This window comes from Hyperolius riggenbachi, chromosome 1 (genome assembly GCF_040937935.1).
Source record: "Hyperolius riggenbachi isolate aHypRig1 chromosome 1, aHypRig1.pri, whole genome shotgun sequence".
NCBI classification, from domain to species: Eukaryota; Metazoa; Chordata; class Amphibia; order Anura; family Hyperoliidae; genus Hyperolius; species Hyperolius riggenbachi.
In genome coordinates this window covers 574,224,811-574,249,436 of record NC_090646.1, presented here as the reverse complement: position 1 = coordinate 574,249,436, position 24,626 = coordinate 574,224,811, and the positions used below count along the sequence as shown (strand labels likewise).

The window sequence follows — 24,626 nt, the reverse complement described above, 5'->3', positions numbered from 1 at the left end:
TGTCAAATGTCTACTACCTCCTGTAAGTGACAGCAACATAGGAGAAAAGTAATTTATGGCTCATTTTACTCTGGAAAAAATGTACTTCTTATTGTCTATGTTTGCACATATTTTAAATTTTACAATTTTTAGCATAGTGCCCCTTTAAGCTTGTTTGGTATTTGTAACACATTGAAAGTCAGAAAATGTCCTATAATTATATCTACATTTATTTGCCTGGGTAGCAGAAGTGAATGGACATTTCAGAAATGGAGCCGTCCATCCCTACAAAGAACAACATCTCTTTAGCATTTTTTTTTATTTTAAATTGTACATCACATGTAGACGTATAGTAAGATGAAGCCCAGCAAATAGGGTTCAACCAAATATGAGCTTCATGACATTCTTCCAGGGGGATCGACTGACAAGATAACCTCAAAGCATGATTCATTCACATGCATGTAATATGATAAATGGAAAAAAAAAACTTAACTAAAACCTGGAGTGTTGAACAATATGAGATTTCATTGCTATTAACCATTCTGCCCCAGAGCAATAATAAAATAGATGAATCTGTGCTAAGGATTTCAGCCTATTCTGACACTCATTGCTATGACTTTACACCAAATCAAAACTGACAGTTCACAATGGCTGCATTTTCTGCAAAATATAACTAGTGTCCTATGCTGGCATACTATATTGCTTTTAAGGTAACATCATTTATGCTATGTATAAAGCTGGGTTTAGGTCTTTTCTACTTTCTAGTAATGGAATAATCAGAAACCACAATGTATATATATATATATATATATATATATCATGGGGGTTTCTCATTATTACCTTAAAGAGGAACTCCAGTGAAAGTAACGTAATAAAAAAGTGCTTCATTTTTACAATAATTATGTATAAATGATTTAGTCAGTGTTTGCCCATTGTAACATCTCTCCTCACCCTGATTTACATTCTGACATTTATCACATGGTGACATTTTTACTGCTGGCAGGTGATGTCAGTGGAAGGAGATGTTGCTTGCTTTTTTTGGCAGTTGGAAACAGCTGTTATTTCCCACAATGCAACAAGGCTCCCATAGTGTGATGTCAGCACCATGGACCTGACATCACACTGTGGGAGAGGTTTCACCTCAATATCAGCCATACAGAGCCCCCTGATGATCTGTTTGTGAAAAGGAACAGATTTCTTGTGGGAAAAGGGGGAATCAGCTCCTGACTGGGATGAAATTCAATCATTGGTCATGGTTTCTCTTTAAGGCCCGACTCATACTTTACTTATTACATTGTGGTTTGATTGTTCTTCAATCACACATCACAGTTCTTGCACTGCACAGCAATGGTGCGGTGTACCCATACGGTGAAGCATACAGTACAATAAAAGTATGCTTCACTGACACTGTAAATGCGCATAGGTCAAGCGTATCCCTTGTGCTATCCCAACAGAATACACCACACCACGATCAATGTGATATGCCCTATAGGACTACTGATGCTTCTACATCGGGATGCAACATATTTGTGCGATGCAACATGATGCAAAAGAGTTAAGTGTGAAAAGACCTTTAGTCTTTACAAAAAGCACTCTCAGGAAAGCATCTATACAAAGATGCTGGCAGCCCTCTACTGGACTGAACAGCTGCTGTTTAGTAAGTGTTTTTCACAAACAAAGAAAACCCTGAGAATCCCCCATGAGGAGGTAGACTACTCTAGCAGTCAGAGCTGTAATTTTGAATGTACACTTTATAAGTATATATTTTAAATTTTGCAATCTATCACAATAGTTGTCCATTCGATGAGTTGAACATGAAATTTGTTTTTTAAAGTGTTCCTGAGATGAGGGAAAAGATTTCATTCATCTCTGCTTCCTTGCCACGGTCTAAAGGTAGCCACTAACGATCCAACTTCTGATCAGAAGAAAAATGTTCACTACACCATCAATGAACCAATCTCTGCTTCCTATCTATCACAACCAACAAGAAAATCCAAATTTTGGTTTGATGAAAATCCAATCAGACGACTATTTTTATAATTGTTCGTAATCGATTTTGCCCAACAACGGAGATTATTTACAACCAACCCGATCAGAATTTCTGATCACTCAAATGATTTTTAGCTAGAAATTAGATCGTTAGTGGCCACCTTAAAGCCTCCTAGATCCTCCCATAACAGTCACGTTATCCACAGCCAGTCAGCGAAGACACATTGCGGCCAAGTGCGCTCCCGTTCTTGCTCCTACGGCTGGGAGCGTTCTGCGCCTGTGCAGACGCAGAACACTCCTGTCGATGCAGAGCATGAGCAGAATGCCCTTCCTGCTACCGGAGGATCTAGGATGCTTTAGACCGTGGTGAGGGAGCGATCTGCATGTAGGGGGCTGGAGGAATTTTTTTTATGTATAAAACTACCCCTCGTCTCACTCTAAAGTCTACCTAAAATGAGGATAACAGAGCATACCAACAAGTACTCACATTTTGCCTCCTGTCCTCATAAGTAAAGTGCTGTAGGCTAATTTAGTGCTTGCAAACCTTACTGATACTTCAGTTGACTGAAGCAGAGAGGGGTTTGGGGAAAGGGGGGGGGGGGGGTTATAAGGTGCTCCTTGTCATCTGGCACTGATGTAAATTATGGGTTTGGATGTAAATTACACATCTCTACCCTGGTAGCAATTCATACCATGCCTAGGAAGTGAAGGATGACATGATACAACCCTTTAGGTATTTAAACATTTTTAATCCCACCAGCAAGTCTTTATTACTTGTCTTTCCTTCTCACAAATCTCCCTTCTTTCTTTCAATTCCTACATGTTTCCACAATAAAAACTGCCAACAGGAAATAGAACACACCAACAGTTAGAAAACCCAAAGCATTTTCAGAAACTGTCGTCAGTAAAGATATAAATCTGATCAAAGGTCAAATCCATTTCTTCTAAAAATTAATTTAACAAATGTCAATGTTACACAAACCACTTTGTTCTTTCATGTTAAAAAAAAAAAAAAACATTTTCATTACAGTCTGCAGCTGCAAATCTATAAAGCTGGTAATAAATTTAAACTGAGCTTGTCTGGAAGGTGAAATCATGACAGTTGTATATGAATAGAGATGGTCGAACTGTTCGCCGGTGGACAGTTCCTGGCGAATAACAGCTGTTCGCTCGATGGCAAACACATGGTGAGTCCCACCTACCCCCCCCCCCCCCCCATACATTATCATGGAGCCAAAAATTGACCCCTCACCCCAGAGTCTGCTGACACATGGCAGCCATTCAGCTATCCCTCCCTCTTGGACCACACACCAGCTATAAAATATGCCAGCATAGCAGCCATTTTACAGTCGGCCTGCGTGCTGTGTGAAGCAGTGTAGGGAAAGAGCTGTGCTGTGCTGACAGGGATATTATTAGTTAGGCCTGTGTGCTGTATTCAGTCCAGTGTCTTGCTGCTGCCACAGTACTAGTCACCATCCTGATCACCCAATAGCCCTTGTAATGGCTGTTTTTATTCTTGCTATCGTTATATTGCTGTTCTGTGTGTCCACAGCACTTGAGCTGTTGTAGGAGACAGGTGTACAGCGCTGCTAGTGCACCATTACCTCACCCAAAAGCCCTTTTAAGGGCTGTTTTTTCTTGATATATTGTTGCGCTGCGTGTCCACTGCCCAGAGCACTTGAGCTGTTGAAGACAGATGTGCACTGCAGTGCTCCAAATGCTAAAGTATTTCACCCAATAGTGCTGTTAAGGGCTGTTTTATGTCTTGCTATCGTTCTGTCACCTGACAATCTATCTGTCACCTGCGAGACAAGCACTCCTCCTGTACTGTCATCTATATTCAATTCTGCCCTGTGTAAAGCCTCACTGTCTGCCAGGGCCCTATATGTTGTGTGGTGATTGTAGCATAACAGCAGAAACCTATCTGACTGTCACCTGACCAGAATGAAGTGTTACTCCTTAAAAAAAAAAAAAGAAAAAATGCCATGCCAAAATCTCACTGGCCTCTGCTACAATGTCTGCCACAAACAAATAAAAAAAAAAAAAAAAAGGATAAAAATGTTCTCATGACTTCAAAATATAATAGAACAAATGACATCTTGGCACTTAGGGCTCAAACCCACTAGCAGCCTTAGTGCTAGTGATTTTGAAAAGCTCTCGCTAATGCAATGCTATGGGGGATTTTTATAGTCACATCACTCAAATTAGATCGCACCCATAGCATTACATTAGGAAGAGCTTTTTAAATCTCATAGTGCTCAGAAAAGTGGTCGTAGTGAGTTTGCAAGCCTGAAACCTGAATAGCACAAAATGTACAGCTGTGATATAGCCTATACAGCCTATATCAGCTGTACAAAAATGTTATAATTCTTGTTTCTCATTTTATTTAAAAATTAACATACTTGTCTCACATCCTGTTTGTCCCGCCCTCTCCCACCCACTTTCCAGTTTTCAATGTGACTTTGAGGTGGCCCAGGTGACATTCTTTTTAATAGTACTTGTTTGTTAGGATTTAGGTGCTTTGCCCTCCCTTCCCCTTTGCAATGAGTGGTTTAATTCTGTCCAGTCAATTCTATTCACACAGCTCTAGAAATCCTGGCCATACAGAATATCAGAGTGGAAAAATACAGGCAGGTCTAGGACAAGCCTAAATTGCTAGTTGAGCTGTTTTGAAAGTCCAGTCTTGCAAAAATTTCTTTAGAAACATGAATTGCTACTGCACTACTGTTTTGGCAATTTAGGGCCTTTTTCCGCTGCTTGTGCCATTATCAGAACACACAACCATTTACCTGTAATCGATCACGTAAGAGTTGCCAAAATAAAACAAATAACAGTACACTGTTTCCACTGCCAGCCCCGCTATAAAATTAGATTTTTACCCAAATGCAAACTTATGTCCTTGTTACGTTTTAATTTCAGCGATTGCATTTGGGTTAGGTCATGAGAATGTACAAACGTTTGTATACCAAATGAGGTGCCATGTGATGTTCTTGTTGTTTTTCAATGTATCTATTTTTTAAGGAAACACATTAGAAAATTGCAACGACACAAAAATAAAAATTGGAAAAATGTGTTAAGATTTAGAAAAATGTAAATTATAAATCATTTGTGATTGACATCTTGATTTTCAGTTGAATAAGGACTCTGGTGTCATTAAAATGCCCCTTTTCATTCCAAAACTACAGTAAGCCCTTGCATTACTTTCCTAGTGTGACAGAACAGCCAAGCAGCTTAGGGTGACCCAAAAACCACCATGAACGTATAGGGGACTAAAAGAGACCAACCCCCTCACACACACACTCACACACACAAACTAAAAAGCAATGATCAGTGTAGTTTGCCTTCCTAAAACAGAAGGTATTTGCGATAATTCAGCTTTAAATGAGCAACCGTGGTCACCCACAATGCACCACTACTGAATATGCAAATTTTCTCTTTATGCACCTGAAGCTCCATAAGCGCTGGTGTATAGCAAGACTATAGCTTATACAATTTACAGAGCCACACTAACCCTGGTCTGTAATCTTTACACTATAGTACAGTACAGTTCAGTGTACTACAGAGAGCCTGGTACTTTCCTCTTCCTGGCTGAGTTATAAGACAGGCAGAGCTGGAGCAGTTTTTGCTTATTTTTCACACAAACAGTGACTGGCAGGAAGCTCTGAGCTTCCAAGTCTTGTCAAAGTCTACAATCAATGTGGAGCAGGCAAAAATTTAAATTGAAAAGTACAAGTTAGACAGTTTAAAAGAGTATCTGCAGTTAATCCTAACAATCTATAGGGCTAAACTGAAGAGGCTGCTTACTGCTCAACAAGGGCAGGGTTTCACTTTAAGAGCAGCAAGTCACTAATGAGGTCAGCCTCCTCCTGTAAGCAAGCTTCCTGTAAGACTGGCAGCTCAGTACTGCTCCTTCCTCTCCCAGTCGGAGTGCTGCCACACAGGGGATTACATGGCTAATGCAAAAAGGATTTAGCTACTTATACTAGCGGTGTATAAAAATCCATTTAACGTGTTTCTTCTTCTTCTTTTTTTTTTTTTTTTAATGAACATGTAACCGGATTAGCTGCTGTATTTGTTTTTATTTGCCTATAGCTGGACTTTAAGTTTTACCATGGCATTTAATTTTTATATTTGTTTATTCCCCTCAGAATTACTTCAGCTTTCTTTTCAAGCTAGCCATTAACTAATGGGAGTTGCATGCAATATGTTAAGTCTTTCATCGAGTTTAAACTCTGCTGTTTCCATGGCAACCATCCCCCCTTTTGACACTTTTTAACAATTGCTAATCTCTTGACAACTGTATGTACAAGAACGCTTTCACCTGCTAGGCTTTGCGTAGTAAATAATGACAACATGCAATAATTTGTTTAAAACTGAAAGAAAAAAAGAATAGCAATTATTAGCTGACATCAGATAAATATTGCGCAGAGGATTGGAAAAAATATTGAATTTTTTTTTAAAAAGGGTAAGTGGGATGCTGGGAGATCTATAGAAATGACCCTTGCAGTTTCTCATCATGTTGTTAATAAGTAATATTAATGAGCTGCTAGAAGCCTTAATTGTGATATACATCATGTTCATTACGTGTTTTCCATAAACGTTGAAATATTACACCGTGCAGAAGAAAATATGGATTATTTTCCTCAAAGTCTGTTTTGGCTCAGGGACCTTGCATAGTGTACAAGGCAATGCACTTATCTTAGAGGATCAAGGTCCTCCTTGCATTGCAATTTCTGTTTTCACGCTTTGGGACGTTAAACCCGTAACCAACTTGCTTTCATTTTTATTTTTATTTTGTTTTTTCTTGTTAATAAAACAAAATCTAACAAAAACTACATACACTGAAATGCTTTACTAAATACCCATATGGCAAACTCATCTCATTATTTTGCCTTCCATGCGCATGGACCCAGCCTGATAACCAGTCTGATCAGTGGCCAGAAATCTATGCTGTGGAAGCTGACAGTGTGTTTCAAAGAAACCAGTTAGTTCTTAAAGAGGAACTCCAGTAAAAATAATGTAGTAAAATAAGTGCTTCATTTTACAATAATTATGTTTAAATTATTTAGTCAGTGTTTGCCCATTGTAAAATCTTTCCTCTCCCTGATTTACATCCTGACATTTATCACATGGTGACATTAACTGCTGGCGGGTGATGTCAGTGGAAGGAGATGCTGCTTGCTTTTTTGGCAGTTGGAAACAACTGTAAACAGCTGTTATTTGTTACAATGCAACAAGGCTCCCACAGTATGATGTCAGAACCATGGCCCTGACATCACACTGTGGGAGGGGTTTAATCACAATATTAGCCACACAGAGCCCCCTGATGATCTGTTTGTGAAAAGGAACCGATTTTTTTTTCAAATACTAAAAGAAACAGATTTTTTCATGGGAAAGAAGGTATCAGCTACTGATTGGGATGAAGTTCAATTCTTGGTTACGGTTTCTCTGATGAGGATCAAACAATCCGAAACAGTCTGTATGCATGTTGGATTATTATGGCTCTGTACAAATTAACATGCTGACATATCATTGCATTCCAGCGGTTCTGGGGGTGTGTTTAGCTTCTAAGGTTAAAGGATACCACAACTGACATGTGGCATAATGAGATAGACATGGGTATGTACAGTGCCTAGCACACAAATAACTATGCTGTGTTCCTTTTTTTCTTTCTCTGCCTGAAAGAGGTAAATATCAGGTATGTAAGTGGCTTACTCAGTCCTGACTCAGACAGGAAGGGACTACAGTGTGACCTTCACTGATAAGAAATTCCAACTATGAAACACTTTCCTAGAAGAAAATGGCTCCTGAGAGCAAGAAAGAGATAAAAAAGGGGAAAATTCTTATCAGTGAGGGTCACACTGTAGTCACTTCCTGTCTGAGTCAGGACTGAGTCAGCCACTTACATACCTGATATTTACCTCTTTCAGGCAGAGAAAGAAAAAAAGGAACATAGCATAGTTATTTGTGTGCTAGGCACTGTACATACCCATGTCTATCTCATTATGCCACATGTCAGTTGTGGTATCCTTTAACAATGGTTAATTTGCATATATTCAGCAGTGATGCATTGTGGGAGACATCTCAAGCTCACTCCAACCTGAATTATCACAAATTCTTTCTGTTTTAAGAAAGCAAACTTTTGCTTTTCTTAGCATTTTAGTAAGGGGGCTTTTAGGACCATTGTAGCCCCTCACACACTCCAATGAGTTCTGGGTCACCATGAGCTTGCTGGTTAGTCTGTACCTCTCGGTGTTACAAGCCCTAATCGATAGAGCCAAATTAATCCATGCCATGCACTGATGAGAATCAAACAATCCAAAACAGTCTGTATGCATGTTGGATTATTATGGCTCTGTACAAATTAACAAGCTGACACATCATTGCATTCCAGCGGTTCTGGAGGTGTGTTTAGCTTCTAAGGGTAACAATGGTTAATTTGCATATATTCAGCAGTGTTGCTCTGGGAGACATTTCAAGCTCCCTCCAACCTGAATTATTGCGAATTCTTTCTGTTTTAAGAAAGCAAACTTTTGTTCTTCTTAGCAGTTTAGTAAGGGGGCTTTTAGGACCATTGTAGCCCCTCACACACTCCAATGAGTTCTGGGTCACCATGAGCTTACTCGTTAGTCTGTACCTCTCGGTGTTACAACCCTCTAATCCATAGAGCCAAATTAATCCATGCCATGCACTGATGAGGAGCAAACAATCCGAAACAGTCTGTATGCATGTTGGATTATTATTAAAAGCAAACTTTTGTTTTTCTTTAAAGTAGAAGATATTTGCAATTATTCAGCTTTATGTGATCAAGAAAGATCTTCCAGGTTGCATCACTACTAAACATGCAAACCATTCTTGTATGTCCCTAAAAGCCAAACACACATCTAGAATTCCTGATAACAAGTGTGCTATGGCCCATTTATTTTACAGAGTCCTAGTAAAAGAAGTAGTAGTACATAGTCAAGCAAAGAAGATAAGCAGGAGCCAAGAAGTTGAGCTGAGTGTAACTGTTTATTGCTGGCTTGCTAAGATTAGCAGAGGTATATTTTCCATTGTATCCATCAACACTGTCTGCTAAAATTATTTCAGTTCTAACAATAACTCTCATATTAGCGTATCATAAATACAAGCAAAAAAGAAAAACTATATAAATGCTAGGGATGCTCATTCGGATTCCGCGGAAATGCAATTTCCGAAATTCCGATCGGAAATTGTATTTCCGCATCGGAATGCGGAAATCGGTAATCTAAATGCATTAGGCGGATATCGCGGAAATTCCGCCCGACTTTAACATCGATTTTCTCAAAAACTATAAGGTCTTTTTAAAAACTTTTTTTGCATCTTGTTCAGGAGATTCTGTTTAATAAACCCTGAAAATTTGGCGTTTCTAGGACTTACGGGGGCTTTGCTATTAACTGCTAAAGTCGGCGGATTTTTACTGTACTGTAAAATGCAGAAAATCTGCATCTGTCCATTTTCTGCATTTACATTATAGTAAAAATCCGTCGACTTTAGTGGTTAATAGCAAAGCCCCCGTAAGTCCTAGAAACACCAAATTTTCAGGATTTGTTAAACAGAATCTCCTGAACAAGATGCAAAAAAAAGTTTTCAAAAAGACCTTATAGTTTTTGAGAAAATCGATGTTAAAGTCGGGCGGAATTTCCGCGATTTCCGGCGGAAATTCCGCATCGGAATGCGGAAATTGGTAGCGGAAAGCGGAATCGATATTTGGCAATGGCGGAATGCGGATTTACCACGGAATCGGAAATTGGCATTTCCGACCATCCCTCATAAATGCACGGTGAACTGCTTAATGGGGCCACTGCCTTTCGTTGCATTGTAAAAAAAAAGTTATGATTAACCACTTCCTGTCCTTGGATGTAACTCTCACACCATAATTTGCCTCTCTAAAGATTTCAGGAGAGTCATGTCCTGCACTTAATCCATCTGCTGCGTGTGTACGCTCCCTCCCCCCCATCATTCCTGCGTGTGCACGTGCCCTCCCCCCATCATTCCTGCGTGTGCACGTGCCCTCCCCCCCATCATTCCTGCGTGTGCACGTGCCCTCCCCCCATCATTCCTGCGTGTGCACGTGCCCTCCCCCCATCATTCCTGCGTGTGCACGTGCCCTCCCCCCATCATTCCTGCGTGTGCACGTGTGCGTGCACCAATTTAGAAGTTAAAGATTGCTCTTTAGCAGAAATCATTCACTGAAAGTTTCCTTTAAAAGAGAAGTTACTGGCAATGGTCCAGGGACCCACAACTGTATTGATGCATCGCTATGCTGTTGCCTAGCAATGTCTGTACAGCATTGGGGTCCACAAACTATGTGCCATACCAATCACATCCAGTCGCTACAGATGCACAGACTGGCAATAATGATATGCTACATGTCCAACTAGTGATGCAATATGGCATGTATGGTATAATTTCAATCTGGACAAGCCGAATACTGCATTTTGAGGTGTTTTACAACAGTGGCACTTGTCATGTGAAAATTAGGAATGGTGAAACGGGAAAAAAGTATAATTTTTGCATGTATGCATACCTGAGATAACTCAGGTGGAAAAGTGAATTGCATACGGGCCTACCACTTATAAAGGTGTAAACTCCCACAGCTAATAAGCATATTCAGGAGGAAAGGACTGGAGGAAGGGGCTGGCTGGCCATTGACACATGCCGACGTATGGAGGCGCACTGACTCCACCAGACAGTATATGTAAAAATGATGACTTCTGACAAGTAAAATAATACTTTTATTCCTTTATTTTGATTAGAGTACTAACATTTATCACATGTCTAGGTAATTGGTGATGCAGTTTTTAAAGTGGACCTGAACTCTTGCACAGGACAGAAGGAAAACACAGAGTAATCACCCTGTATGTATTTAGAGTCTTTATTCTGTCTAATTCCCCCTCATCTGTGTCTTATCACGAGTTGCAATTTGATCTATCTCCTGTGTCAGCTGACTGCCATGGCAGATTAGGCAGATAAGCTCATTTGAAAGCACTGGATGTTAACAACATGTCTGCTTCCATGAAATCAGGAAGTAAATACACTGTCGATTTATTGCGGGATTCAGCTGTAACAAAGAAATGTTTTTCTTTAAAGTTTATTATGCTGTTGCGTGCATTTTAGAGCAGAGAGGAGGTTCTGATGTTCAGGTCCGCTTTAATTTAAGTCCATTTTAAATCTTTGAATTTGATTGGTTGCTGAGACTTGTCTTTGACAGCTGTTCCTTGCGAAGTTTTCTGCATAAGGTAAAAAATTACCTCTGCTCAGAAGATGTACAGGTAGACAACGGAAAGGAACATCAATTAAGAAATGTCCATAACGCAGTTATACAGGATGTACGGTTGGCATGTCAGCAAATTCTTAAATCAGGAAGACATATTTCCGAGAATGCTCTGAGCACACGAAGCTGCAGGTGTATAGAGAGGAAGAAAAATAGGGATGACAATGAACTAAGATTTAGTTGTTATGCTGCCAGTTAAATACCCAGACATGTGTCTATGATGGCTGGGGAAAAAAGTGATGAGAAATGAGACCTAATTTTTGTCAGATAAAATTGCCACAGGTGGATTTTCATGATAAAAGCCAGATGAAATTGATGTAAATGTCATGTTCTGAATAGGCAGCTGATTTGTGATCAGGTAACAGAGAAAATAATGGGGAACATAAAAGACATAGTCAGTGGTGTAGTTCACTCATTAGAAGTATGCTGAAATATATTAACCAGCGTTAGATAAAAGCACAGAATCGCTGCGATCTTACTGGGAAACGCAATGTATATTTTATATAGTCATTTTGTGCAGTTCATGTAGCATAGAGCAGAAGAAATTTCTCATGAACTTTTATATGACCGTAGGGTCTCATTTTTCTTAATAAGACTTTTTTTTATGACCTGTAAGTAAGGTTAACTTACAGTTTTCGATCCACTAGATACAGAACCTCTACTATGTTAAAGCAGCAGGGACAGCCATAGTATCCCAGGAAAAAAAACACATATATAAGTAGATAAATACTTCTTCTACTTACATAACATATGAACTGTACTGTTCATATTTTGATTTCAGTAAATTTTATATAGTAAATAAAGAGAAAACCATTTTGGGCAATTATCATTTTTATTGCCTCTGACTGAACCCAGTCCTGATGTCATTTCCTCCCTTACTCATTTTTAGCCTAGAAATTACACTGTAATATCTAGCTTGCTTTGTACATATGTGAGCAGAACATAGATCATATTTCAGCAGCTTCATAGTGAACTGCCCTCAGCCAATCAGTGAGGTTAAGGAATGTGGGAAGGGAGATAACAAGCTTCCCTCTCCTCAGCAATGTACCAAATACAGCCAGGCTGACTGAGATAAGATTTATTACAGCAGAAACATTTATGTATATATTGGAATGCTTGCAATGCAGGGTCAGGCTGTAGACTACATACTAAACACAGAGCAGTGGGTAAATGTAATTTGATTTTATGGCTGACAATTCCGCTTTAACCTCTAGCCGACCGCGGCCCCAGGACTGGTCGGCGTAAAGTCCTGGGGCGGAGATTTGAGGGAGATCGAGCAAGCCAATGTGTGTGCATCTCCGCTTGGATGACGAAACTCTGCACCGTCATCAGTCTCCCAGTGGCGATTGTCGCTAGGAGACTGTTAGACGACGAAACTGCCATCTATTTAGTCTATACAGCGCTGTGATCTACGGCAGTGCTGTACTGGGGACAGACGTGTGACACGGCTGTCCCTCTTGGATGCAGGAGAACAATCAGCTCTCATTGGCTGAAGTCTTTGACAGCCAATTGCTGTCATAGGCTGGCAGAGGGAGGGAGGGAGAGTTACATAAATAATAAAAAAAGCTAAATTTATTACGAAAATAAACATTAAAACATTGGGGGCCCACTATCAGAGAGCTCTGTTGGTGGGCAGAAAAGGGGGGGAATCACTAGTGTGCTGAGTTGTACGACCCTGCAGTGAGACCTTAAAGCTGCAGTGGCCTATTTTGTAAAAAATGGATGGTCACTAGGGGGGTTTAAGCCAGTGGTCCTTAAGTGGTTAAAGTGAGCCTGACATGTCACAAAAATGACTTACCTAGACTACCAATATGGACACAGCGTAGGCAACTAGTTATACATATGTATACATATGTGGAGCTAGGACTTTACAGGTAATGTCCCTTCTTGTGCTAAGCCCTGTCCAAACCATCAAATACTACAATTCTTGAGCCTTAGCTACATTTGGGATTTTTGCCATTTTTTTTTTTTAAATTGAACATTCATTCTTGTTTTTCTGATTTTTATATACAAAAGAAAAAAAACACATTGACATTTTTCTGTGAATATCAATGAAGCTAATCTGTTCAGGCCAGCATTTCACAAAATAGTTAACTGTTCCTTGCAAGCAAGGGAATTTCCTGCCTGCCTCTACGAAGCAATCATCAGGCCACTGATCAAGAAATCATCCTCCTTAGAATCAGATATTTTGAGCAACTACAGACCTGTCTCCAACCTCCCTGAATAAATAATAATAATAATATACTTTCATAATGGCACAGTGATACAGTGACACCTAGGTACTTTGGGTTGACTGATGGACCTGCAATAATGCATTAGAAGAACATTATACTGACAGAGAACACAGAAAATGTACCATGTGACATAGCAATTGAGAATACAGAGGTTGTGACCGCACAAGGGCCCTTGGACCTCAGGGGCAATCCTCCAGATTAAACACTTCCTATATGTATATATTGCTCTGTATATTGGTATGTAAACCCTGCCCTTCCAGTTATGTCACGGCTGTTTAGGTATGGGGAATTCTCCTCTCAGAGTATTGTGGGAGACCAGGAATTATTTGTTCTGACTTTGGAACACAGAATAAATAAACTTTTTGCAGTGATGCACCTGACAGCACTTAACCACTTTATCCTATTTGGACAAATACAGTTGTAGATGGAGCTAGTCTATCAGGACGCATATACCCATCCACTGTGCTGCAGTGGGTGCGTATACATGCTCACGCTCCAGCCGCTCGTTCATTGTGGGATTTACATGGTGGCAATTGGTAAAGGGGAACATGTGTTCCCAAAGTCCAATAAAGAGCCTGGAATGAATGGACATGATCCCGATCAGGAACCATGTACATTCATAATAATAAAAGTAACAGCAATATATAAAAAAAGAGAGAGAGATTAAACACTTCCTGGTAACCCAGGATAGAGTTTGTAGCACCATCTTGTGGTGAAAAAGTAAAACTATAGTATGTCATGAGGGCATATAGATGTTATTTTAGCAAATAAGGGCTTGTGTATATTGACAGGATACAAAAAATAACAAAACACAAAACAGAAAAAACACACCTTAATTTCCAAAATAACATACTGTCACCATACATTGTACTAGAACATAAATTACATGTTGTGCTAGCTGGGACAAATGGGAAATAAAATGTGTGGGTTTTATTTATGGTAGGATTCCTTATTTTAACACTATAGGGGATTTAATTGGAGAAATAGTGTGTTTTTCATTTTTTTCCTTGTTTTTCCCTATACAATGCATACAAATAAAGTAATTACTGAAAACAAGTATCGTCCACAAAAAAACCCTAATTTGTGGCAAAAAAAACCAAGATATAGATCATTCAGGTGTGAAAAGTAGTGATACAGTTATGGCTACATGAATGGGAGGAGCTCTGATGGGTGAAATGGCTCTTTAAAGTAAGGGTAAAATGGCCTGTGGGGTGAAGTGGTTATACAATGGTCAAAAACTGTAGAATTATTTTATAAAGTAATCTTGTAAAAAAAATAGTAATTTTATTTGTCATTTTCAGTATCATGGTGGAGCAAGACTGTAAGATCTGCAGTGGATTTCAGGTAGATGATAGAAAGACCAATTACAGTACTTACGCTAACTGTATTACACAGTCTTTATTAGTTGCTCGCGATTCAGCTTTAATCATGAAAAGATTTATATAGATATACTAGAAAAGGAATCTGAGTTTACCGAAGTCAAACATATGGTGTTTCATACAAAACTCATTAACGGTAAATTCTTTGTATACTAAAATAACTCCAACATACAAGGCAGCCAGCAATGACCCTCACATTATGTATAACTGTGCTTAATGATTAACATGCAAGATAACCTTATTAACAAACAGCTTTCTGCAGCTTCTGAATTCAGCAGTCTGCAAACTAAAAAGATATAGTGCCTAAATGAGCAGCATTTTATATGCTTTCTATTGACATGTCAGCCTGATACAGTCACAAGTATCAACACATTAACCAATTAACCATACATTGAAGGCTTTGTAAGGAAATAGCTGACTGTCCAAAACGACCTTTAATGTCAAACTCACTGCTTATCTTAATTATTTTATGCTATAGTGTTTCTTATCTCAAAGCATTAGGGGACACTATTATAAAGAATGGTCAGATGTTAGATTAAAAGGGCAACTGTAGCAACAGCCAACAGGAGGCTTATATTTAAAAACACCACGCCCTAATTTTGGTGTGGCATAAACCAAAAATAAAAATGTGATTGAGGAGCATACTTTATATTCATTGCCGAGCTATGTAGACTGCCCTTGGCCAGTGTTTGAAGGCAGTCTTCCCAGTTCTCTTCTGTTATTTTCATATTGAGATCGCTCTCCCATTGAGACATATAGGGAAGTTTGTTCTCAACTAGGCTGGTTAAAGGAGGTGTACGGGATAGAGATCAAACCTTTACGAAAAGTATACAGGGAGTACGTAATCTCAAAAGAACACCTGCATGCCCTTAAATCTTTTTAGTGGGGTACAATTCACCTTAATTTATATTTGCTTTTACTCTTTAGGTTAGACATTATAACTGACCATGTTTATCCATTTTTCACGTGGGCATTTTGGTCACCCCCTTATTAAGGGGAATAAACACAAATTGATAGCATTTCATAAGTTTGGATTGTTATGTTTTCAAGTCCCCAACTGCTGGTTTGATTTTATTTAAAGGACTAAAATACCTGCATTGTTATTTACTCTTCTACTCCCAGGAACCAAAATTGGGCAACAAACCCTTAACACTAAGACAAGGATGCTTTGCAAGGTGAAGACAGCCTTGTTATTTGTACCACCTCCCCTTTCTTCCACCCCCCCCCCCCCCCATCGTAAGGCATACCCCCAATGGCAAGAAACATGTGATAGGTATTGGATGGGGCAGAACCTCACAGACAATGACTTCCCTTTCCTGGGCACCCAACCTGCATTATTATTATTTAGTATTATTTAGTATTTATATAGCGTCGACATCTTCCACAGCACTGTACAGAGTATATTGTCTTGTGCTTAACTGGCCCTCAGAGGGACTCGCTATCTAATCCCTACCATAGTCATATATCTAGTGTATGTAACATAGTATAGGGCCAATTTAGGGGGAAGCCAATTAACTTATCTGTATTTTTTTTGTTGGGGGGGGGGGGGTAGGGGGGTGTTAGGAAACCGCAGTGCCTGAAGGTTACTCACGCAGACATGGGGAGAACATACACACTCCTTGCAGATGTTGTCCTGGCTGGGATTCGAACTGGTAAGCCAGAGTTGCAAGGCGAGAGTGCTAATCACTACGCCTCCTGCATAATGACTTATGTGCTTGAGAAGATGTTGGGGAAGGGTTGGGGACCTATTTTTAAAATAACAAAATAGAACACTTTTTTTTGAGCTTTCAGATGAGATTTAATAAACATTTTCTCCACCAAAACTGTGTTTAAGAAGCATCATCAATGATTAGATGGCAGTCACTGCAGCTATCACCGGAGAATAAAGCTCCAAAGTTATGGCTGGGAAACACTTTGTGGACTCCTGATGTGTCATCACAGACACAAGCATGAAAGACTTTTCCCTTTGGACCTGTAGAACTTTTCCCTGAATACGGGATATTGCAGCCTAGTACAGCATTAATAAATCAGGAGCATAATGTTTATCATGGAGGCATACTACTGAAGTTCCAGCTTCACACATATATGGTAATACATCAGGGAAGAAGTATGTATAGTGAATATATAACAATGTATAGCCTATTATGTTCCTTATGCTCAAACAAGCATTTCAGGTATCTCCGTGCCCAGCGGAAAGCAGTCAAGAGTCTTACTAGTTTCAAACATACATATACTGTTTACTGTCATGGGAGAAATGCATGCAGAGTTGTATCTATTGAAAGTGGTGTATGAACACAATGATCACTGTTAGCAAAATATTCCATAGACATTCTTGAGTTATCTGACACAGCATTCTTTAGGTTTCAACCATTATAGGCATTTTAATATGCTCTCTCTTCTGCACAATGCATATGGGACCAAAATAAAAAAAATCATTGATGAGTGGGTGATTTTGACTGTCCGTCTCAATGTACTGCTTTTTTTTCAGAACCTTTGAACTGTCAAAAGAATTGGTTCAAATATATATATATATATATATATATATATATATATATATATATATATATATATATATATATATATATATATATATATAAAATGAAAATTAAAAAAATATATATTACCTGAATCCATGGCCATCTGTCATTTTCTGCTGAAGTCCATGCATTGACAAGTCCCTTTTTGTTCAGTCTAGCAAAATATGGGTACCACTTTTGTAATCCAAAAAGAGCTCTGTGAGTTGAAGATGCTGTGATTTGTTGATTGGAGATGATTCCTCCTTCCATGCCAAGTGGTCCAGAACATCCTGGAAAAATTAAATCAAGATGAGGTTAAAATCAGTTTTATTTTGCCCAAGTAAAAAATACTTGTAGTTAAATATGAACTTAAAAGTCTTGTCAAATTGCTTTCCAAAATCATTGTAAAATTAGTCAATTACATCATACACCACTAGTTCGGAGTAAGACAATAAGGCCGGTTTGATACATGGTCAGTGCATTTGCAGTACGATGCTCCACCTCCCTCGCATCACAACGCAATACACAAATCCTTATTCATATGGCCCTGCGGCAGAGTACCCCAACAGGATCATATGAATAGCCCTGCCCCTCCGTACGGCCCGTCGCCGCCCCTTGCCCAGTGATGTACTCCCTATTGGACAGGTACGTAGGATGTACTCCCTGTTGGATAAGCACATCACTTGGATGCTCGGGTCCCCCATAGTATTTGCATCATACCACGCTTGCTGTTAACATGTTTAAAATGTATGCGTCACCCATTGACTTACATTACTTCCGCTCTTCTCTGTGTTGCCATAGAAGTCTGTCTGTTGACTTTGTGAAGGCTCGGCGACGAATCAGGCACTTCTGGTGCAACGCGACTCGACGAGGTAAGTGTACTAGGTCCCATAGACTTTATTTGCTGTTGCATTACCCTGCATGCAGAAAGGATAATGCAACACAATGCAAATGGTCTAGTGTAAAAGGGGCCAAGCCTATGAGATTAATATTGTTCCTATAAAACTGGGGGGCTTGAACATCCATAAGCATAGAATGAAGCTTCTTGCTCATTTAGGTTCAGGATGAATTTGTTCATTTACTAAATTGTAGTAGTTTAAAGACGCACAGCTCAACCTTTCAACCTCAACCCTGGGGCTTATTAGGTGGCTTAATTTTGTCTATATGTGTAATACAGAGGGCAACCATGTTAGGATAGCTATGTATAGGAGTCAATTGCACCCTAACTAAGTAAAATGTTAATTCCATAATTGGGAAGGAGACACATATTACCTTGTTGTACCATTCAGAGATTTCAGTAGAATTCACTGCCTTTTTGATGCAGTACAAAAGTACGCAGCCACTTGATCAACACCAATCTACCGATTTACCACCATTGCCATTCAATCATTCAATCAACTATTAGTGATGGTCATGTCTAGGAGAACTCTTAGAGACGCATGTGACCAGTCTGGTCAAGTAATAGATATGTAAGTTCCTGATTTGCTAGTCATGATCATGTGCTAAAGCAAGATATGATCACAGCAAATCAGAGGTTTGCAAATCTATCAGCTGATCAAACACATCACATGCTCTATTCTCCATAAGTACTCCTGGACATGAACATCACTATAAACTATCTGAAAGCTTATCGATTGTCAAAGTTACCTTGAACAGGTTACCAGAAGATCCTATCAAAGTGATTGAATCTACAGGAAGAAAATTGATCTAATTTGATACCTTTACGCTGTTTCATGAGTTTTCCAGGAATAAACTACAGCATTAGCTGAGTGCCTTGAAGCACATCTCTAATGCTGCCTACAAAGGACATAGGTCCGTACATTTATTTTTGTGAATCACTACTTAGTGTCCATCATATTATCTGATTAGACAGCAGCTATAGATTGGTATTGATTGATTTTTAAACTTTTTCAAAAAATTTAAGTGTTTCAAACTCCCCCTGGTGGACTTTCAAATAATACATATTTGTAGGCAGTACTTAATATTTAACAAATTGACAAATACAAATATAAAAGCTATATTTTTAACACTAGATGGAATAAACATATTTTTTTTAGACTTTTAGACTTTCTTTAAAGCTAAAGTAATGAGGTTATAGAGAACAACTCAACCAGTCAAGGTCATGGTTCACCCAGTTAGCAATATTCCAACAATCTGTTCAAGCCGTACAGATTTGAAGCTAATAATTGAGTGGAAAAGGTTAAGCGAAGATGAATAATTTGAAAGCTACGAGAAGACCCAGTGCCCAGACTGCCAAGTACTTTTTGCCGCTTGTCAGGATGAAAAAACCTTAGGGAAAATGTAGCAAAGGCTCTCATCTGCAGATTGTCTTCTTGCTCAGTATTCTTACCCTTACTTTGACCTTTCAACTCAGCAAATCTGCAGTCCAAATATTTTGATGTAGGGCTTGAAATAGTGTACAACTAATGCCAACTATATTCAATATATAAAGCCCTTATTCAGTTTCCAAGCTCTTTAGTGCTCATGATAGTACATTTGAAATAATTAGCAATGCATAAGTTATTTTTATTGCATATCTACACTTTTTGCAATGAATATATTTCCAAATCAGATATCTTTGTGGCCAGCACTGCAGCTATACTGTAGTTCTATCTTGCTATATAAATGTATGTGTATTTATGCATATTTGTCTATATTTGTAGGCACCTCGGTAGATGTTACAGTATGCAAATCTGCATATATGTATGCATATATCTATATACATGACTGTACGTATTGTACATGTCTGTATGTATTTGTGATTTGAATGTTATATGTTTGAATATGTATCTAGGGTATGAGTGGACCTTGCACTGTCACTACTTTTTGGGTAGGATCTAAGACTTGGATGCCAAGTTATAATGCCTAGATATAAAATCATCAAGAGTTGAAACTATGTAAGGTCATATTCCTAACAAAAAAAAGGCAACCATGCTATATATTTTTATTAATTAGTATTTATATAGCACCAACATTTTACACAGCGCTGTACATATTATATTATCTTGTCACTTAACTGTCCTTCAGAGGGGCTCACAATCTAATCCTTACCATAGTTATATGTCTATGTATGTATCGTAGTCTAGCACCAATTTATGTACCCATGTAACTTAGGTAGCATGGTACCCTGTCAACATGTATATTTAGGTAATGTGGGTGACACTAAGTGCTCAAGACAGGCTACCATAATGTCAGAAGTACCAGTAAAAGTGTTGTGCTGTCTCTGTACATTACAACTTTACCAATGGTTTGTGGACACACCCCTTAGTGAAACAATAATGAACTTAGTGTCCTATAGGTGCATAATTATAATATGCAAACATGTAATTAAGGCGCCAAGACATTTGGCTGCAGGATAAAGCCGAAGAATGGTTCACCCTGCTCCTGCTAAAGTCATGGCAGCGTTAATTACCATGGGGAAAGACATAACTCTGCTCCATCTTTTGACGTCCAAATTACTGGCTGAGCGCTGCCATAGCAGTAATTCACATTATGGCCTATGGTGGCTCTGGCAGCACCCAAATCTTCGTTGCCATTTTTGCCTGATTCATAATAATACATTGTGGGTGAATTTTTTCAAAAGCCAATTGCTTAAAATGTATTGTACTCTTAGATCATTGTTTACTTCTGACTTTTAGGCAATATCATTCTTTCTATCTATCTATCTATCTATCTATCTACCTATCTATCTATCTAAAGCCAGCTGTTTGTTGGGGGATAGTAAACCTTGTTAAATAAAACACTTTTGCAGTGGTGAACAAGATTGTTGTGCCTTTTCTATTTGTAGCAGATTATTTTTAGGCTGCACACCTTTTTGTAGTAATAAAAGAACTGGTGCTGTGCTTCAAATTTCAGCTCCTTGTGGTCCTGGTCCACCCACTTTAAATGCCATTTTGCTAAATAATCAGGCTGTTCTCCATTTATGCCAGCTGTTTCTAGTAGGAACATGCATTCAATTTGGAAATTGCAGAATTTAAACAATAATCCCTATCAAAAACAATGTAAGCTTCCACGTGTATCATTTTTTTAACCTGCTAAAACTCAAGACCAGATTTAAACTTATTCTGCCCCTAGGCTAACTTCCTTGTGGTTCTCCTTACATGTGTGGCAGCCACCCTCTATGTGCAACTCACTTTTCCGTGTGTAACACCCATGTACAGCAGCTTTTGTCTTTTAAGCACACCTTCCATGTATTGTCCCCCATTTGCAGCCTTTCTTTTACATGTGTAGCCTTCTCTTCCATATTCAGTACTCCCCTTCCATGTCCAGCCACCTCACTAAGATCTGCCCAAGGCTTAGGCCTTAGAGACCTTTCCAGAAATCTGACCCTGCTAAAAGAATTCATGCTGTATCTACTGATACAGGTTACATTGCATAGGAGACACAGGCCCTGCAGCTGCAGGAGGGTCCAGAGTTTTGGGGGGCATCAACTACTCACTTTACCACCCTCAAATCAGGTGTTGTGGCTACACTTGTTATGAGCTTGTTTTATGACCCTAAGCTGTGGATGTCCCCAAAGGAAGATGGAGAAAGAAGTGTGAACATGATGGGGGGGGGGGGGAGATAAATTATTTTCTGGAGGGCCCCATGATTTATAGTTATGCCTCCAGTCTGAATATTGGTGATAATGCAACGCAAACACCAGGTACAGCAAAACCCCTAGAACATGAAAGCTAACTTTCCTCAGATCAAAATGTTTACATTAGTTTGTAATATTTTCTTATTTGGTCCTCTGATTACAAAACTATTAGATCAGGGCTGCCCAATAGGTCGATCGCGATCTACCGGTAGATCGTGACCACCTGATCGATAGATCGCGGCCTCATGGCCGCGTCCAATTGAATTTGGCAGCCAGCAGCTTGCAACGCAGTTTCTGATCGCGATGCCTATCGGGAGGAGAGAGCCGCGGCCAATCAGGGGAGGAGAGAGGCGCAGCCAATCAGGGGAGAAGAGAGACGCAGCCAATCAGGGGAGGAGAGAGGTGCGGCCAATCAGGGGAGGAGAGAAGCAAAACTTTCAACTCCACTCACGCTGCCCACCGGAGCCTCCCTCAGCCGCCGAATTTTCGTATCTGCCCTCCAGGCAGCCGCAGCTGAGGGAGTGAAGACCAGGACGCCACCGAGGGAAGCAGGTTGAAACGTGTGCCCGGCCCTATACCCAGCTAACCTATACTAAAAGCACATATACTCAGGTAACCTATACTGAAGGCACATATACCCAGCTATCCTATACTGAAGGCACATATACCCAGCTAACCTATACTGAAGGGACCTATACCTAGCTAACCTATACTGAAGGACCTATACCTAGCTAACCTATACTGAAGGGACCTATACCTAGCTAACCTATACTTAAGGACCTATACCTAGCCAACCTATACTGAAGGATCTATACCTAGCCAGCCTATACTGAATGACATATACCTAGCTAACCTATACTGAAGGGACCTATACCTAGCTAACCTATACTGAAGGACCTATACCTAGCCAACCTATACTGAAGGACCTATACCTAGCTATCCTATACTGAAGGACCTATACCTAGCTAACCTATACTGAAGGGAGCTATACCTAGCTAACCTATACTGAAGGACCTATACCTAGCCAACCTATACTGAAGGACCTATACCTAGCCAACCTATACTGAAGGGACGTATGCCTAGCTAACCTATACCGAAGGGACCTATACCTAGCTAACCTATACTGAAGGGAGCTATACCTAGCTAACCTATACTGAAGGACCTATACCTAGCCAACCTATACTGAAGGACCTATACCTAGCCAACCTATACTGAAGGGACGTATGCCTAGCTAACCTATACCGAAGGGACCTATACCTAGCTAACCTATACTGAAGCAGTTGGCTGATGGTGTAATGGTTAAGGGCTCTGCCTCTGACACAGGAGACCAGGGTTCGAATCTCGGCTCTGCCTGTTCAGTAAGCCAGCACTAATTCAGTAGGAGACCTTTGGCAAGTCTCCCTTACACTGCTACTGCCAATAGAGCGCGCCCTAGTGGCTGCTGCTCTGCTCTGGCGCTTTGAGTCCGCAAGGAGAAAAGCGCAATATAAATGTTATTTGTCTTTTGTCTTGACCTATACCTAGCTAACCTATACTGAAGGACCTATACCTATCCAACCTATACTGAAGGGATGTATACCTAGCTAACCTATACCGAAGGGACCTATACCTAGCTAACCTATACTGAAGGGACCTATACCTAGCTAATCTATACTGAAGGACCTATACCTAGCCAACCTATACTGAAGGGACGTATACCTAGCTAACCTATACCGAAGGGACCCATACCTAGCCAACCTATACTGAAGGGACGTATACCTAGCTAACCTATACCGAAGGGACCTATACCTAGCCAACCTATACTGAAGGGACGTATACCTAGCTAACCTATACCGAAGGGACCTATACCTAGCTAACCTATACTGAAGGGACCTATACCTAGCTAACCTATACTGAAGGGGCCTATACCTAACTACATTTCCGGGTGGGGGTGGGGGGGTCTGGGTGCATTTGAAATGTCGGTAGATCTCTTGGCCTCTGCGAATTTTAAAGTAGCTCACGAGCCGAAAAAGTGGGGGCACCCCTGTATTAGATGATGAACTGGCTTTAGTTACAGTATACCACTAGAGGTATATGGACTTGGGGGACAATATCTTCAGCAATTCTACTTTGGCATGTCTCAACACAATCCAGCAGGCACAATGCACTTGCCTAACATACAGTAAGTTATGTTCAACATCTAGCATAATGTAGACACAATGGAGAATAGTGGGTGCAAGTCAAAAAAAATGTTTTCAAAAAGAAAGTTTTAGTTTTTGATAAAATTGTTTTTAAAAATACAAAGAAAAATGTTTTTTAATTGTATTTTTAAAATTGATTTTCTCAAAAACCACAAGGTATTTTTGGAAAATTTGTATTTTGACTTGTACTCACTATTGCCCTTAACAGATGTAGCAATGTTGGCATCAATAGCATGTATGGGGGCTTTGCTATTCGCTGCCAAAATTGGCCTGAAATTACATGAAAATGACACATAATTTTACACAAAATTACGAATGACTGTACGAAATTGGTGCAATGCACAAATCGGAATTACATATAGGCGAAATTGTAAAAATGAACGTTAAAATTTGCGTAATCGTAATTAGCGGATTACGATCATCACTAAGAGGAATTAGTGTGAACTAATGTTTACTGCTGGGCCTCAAACTGCAT

General features: G+C 39.6%; 1 protein-coding gene across 1 annotated transcript in view; it reads right to left on the bottom strand.

Moving 5' to 3' along the window:
- Window positions 1-24,626, bottom strand: part of EDIL3 (EGF like repeats and discoidin domains 3) — an 888,147-nt gene that overhangs the window by 350,054 nt on the left and 513,467 nt on the right. The window contains exon 6 of the mRNA XM_068247922.1: window positions 17,501-17,682. Coding sequence (XP_068104023.1) covers window positions 17,501-17,682 — 182 coding nt within the window. The remainder of the gene's footprint in view (window positions 1-17,500; window positions 17,683-24,626) is intronic.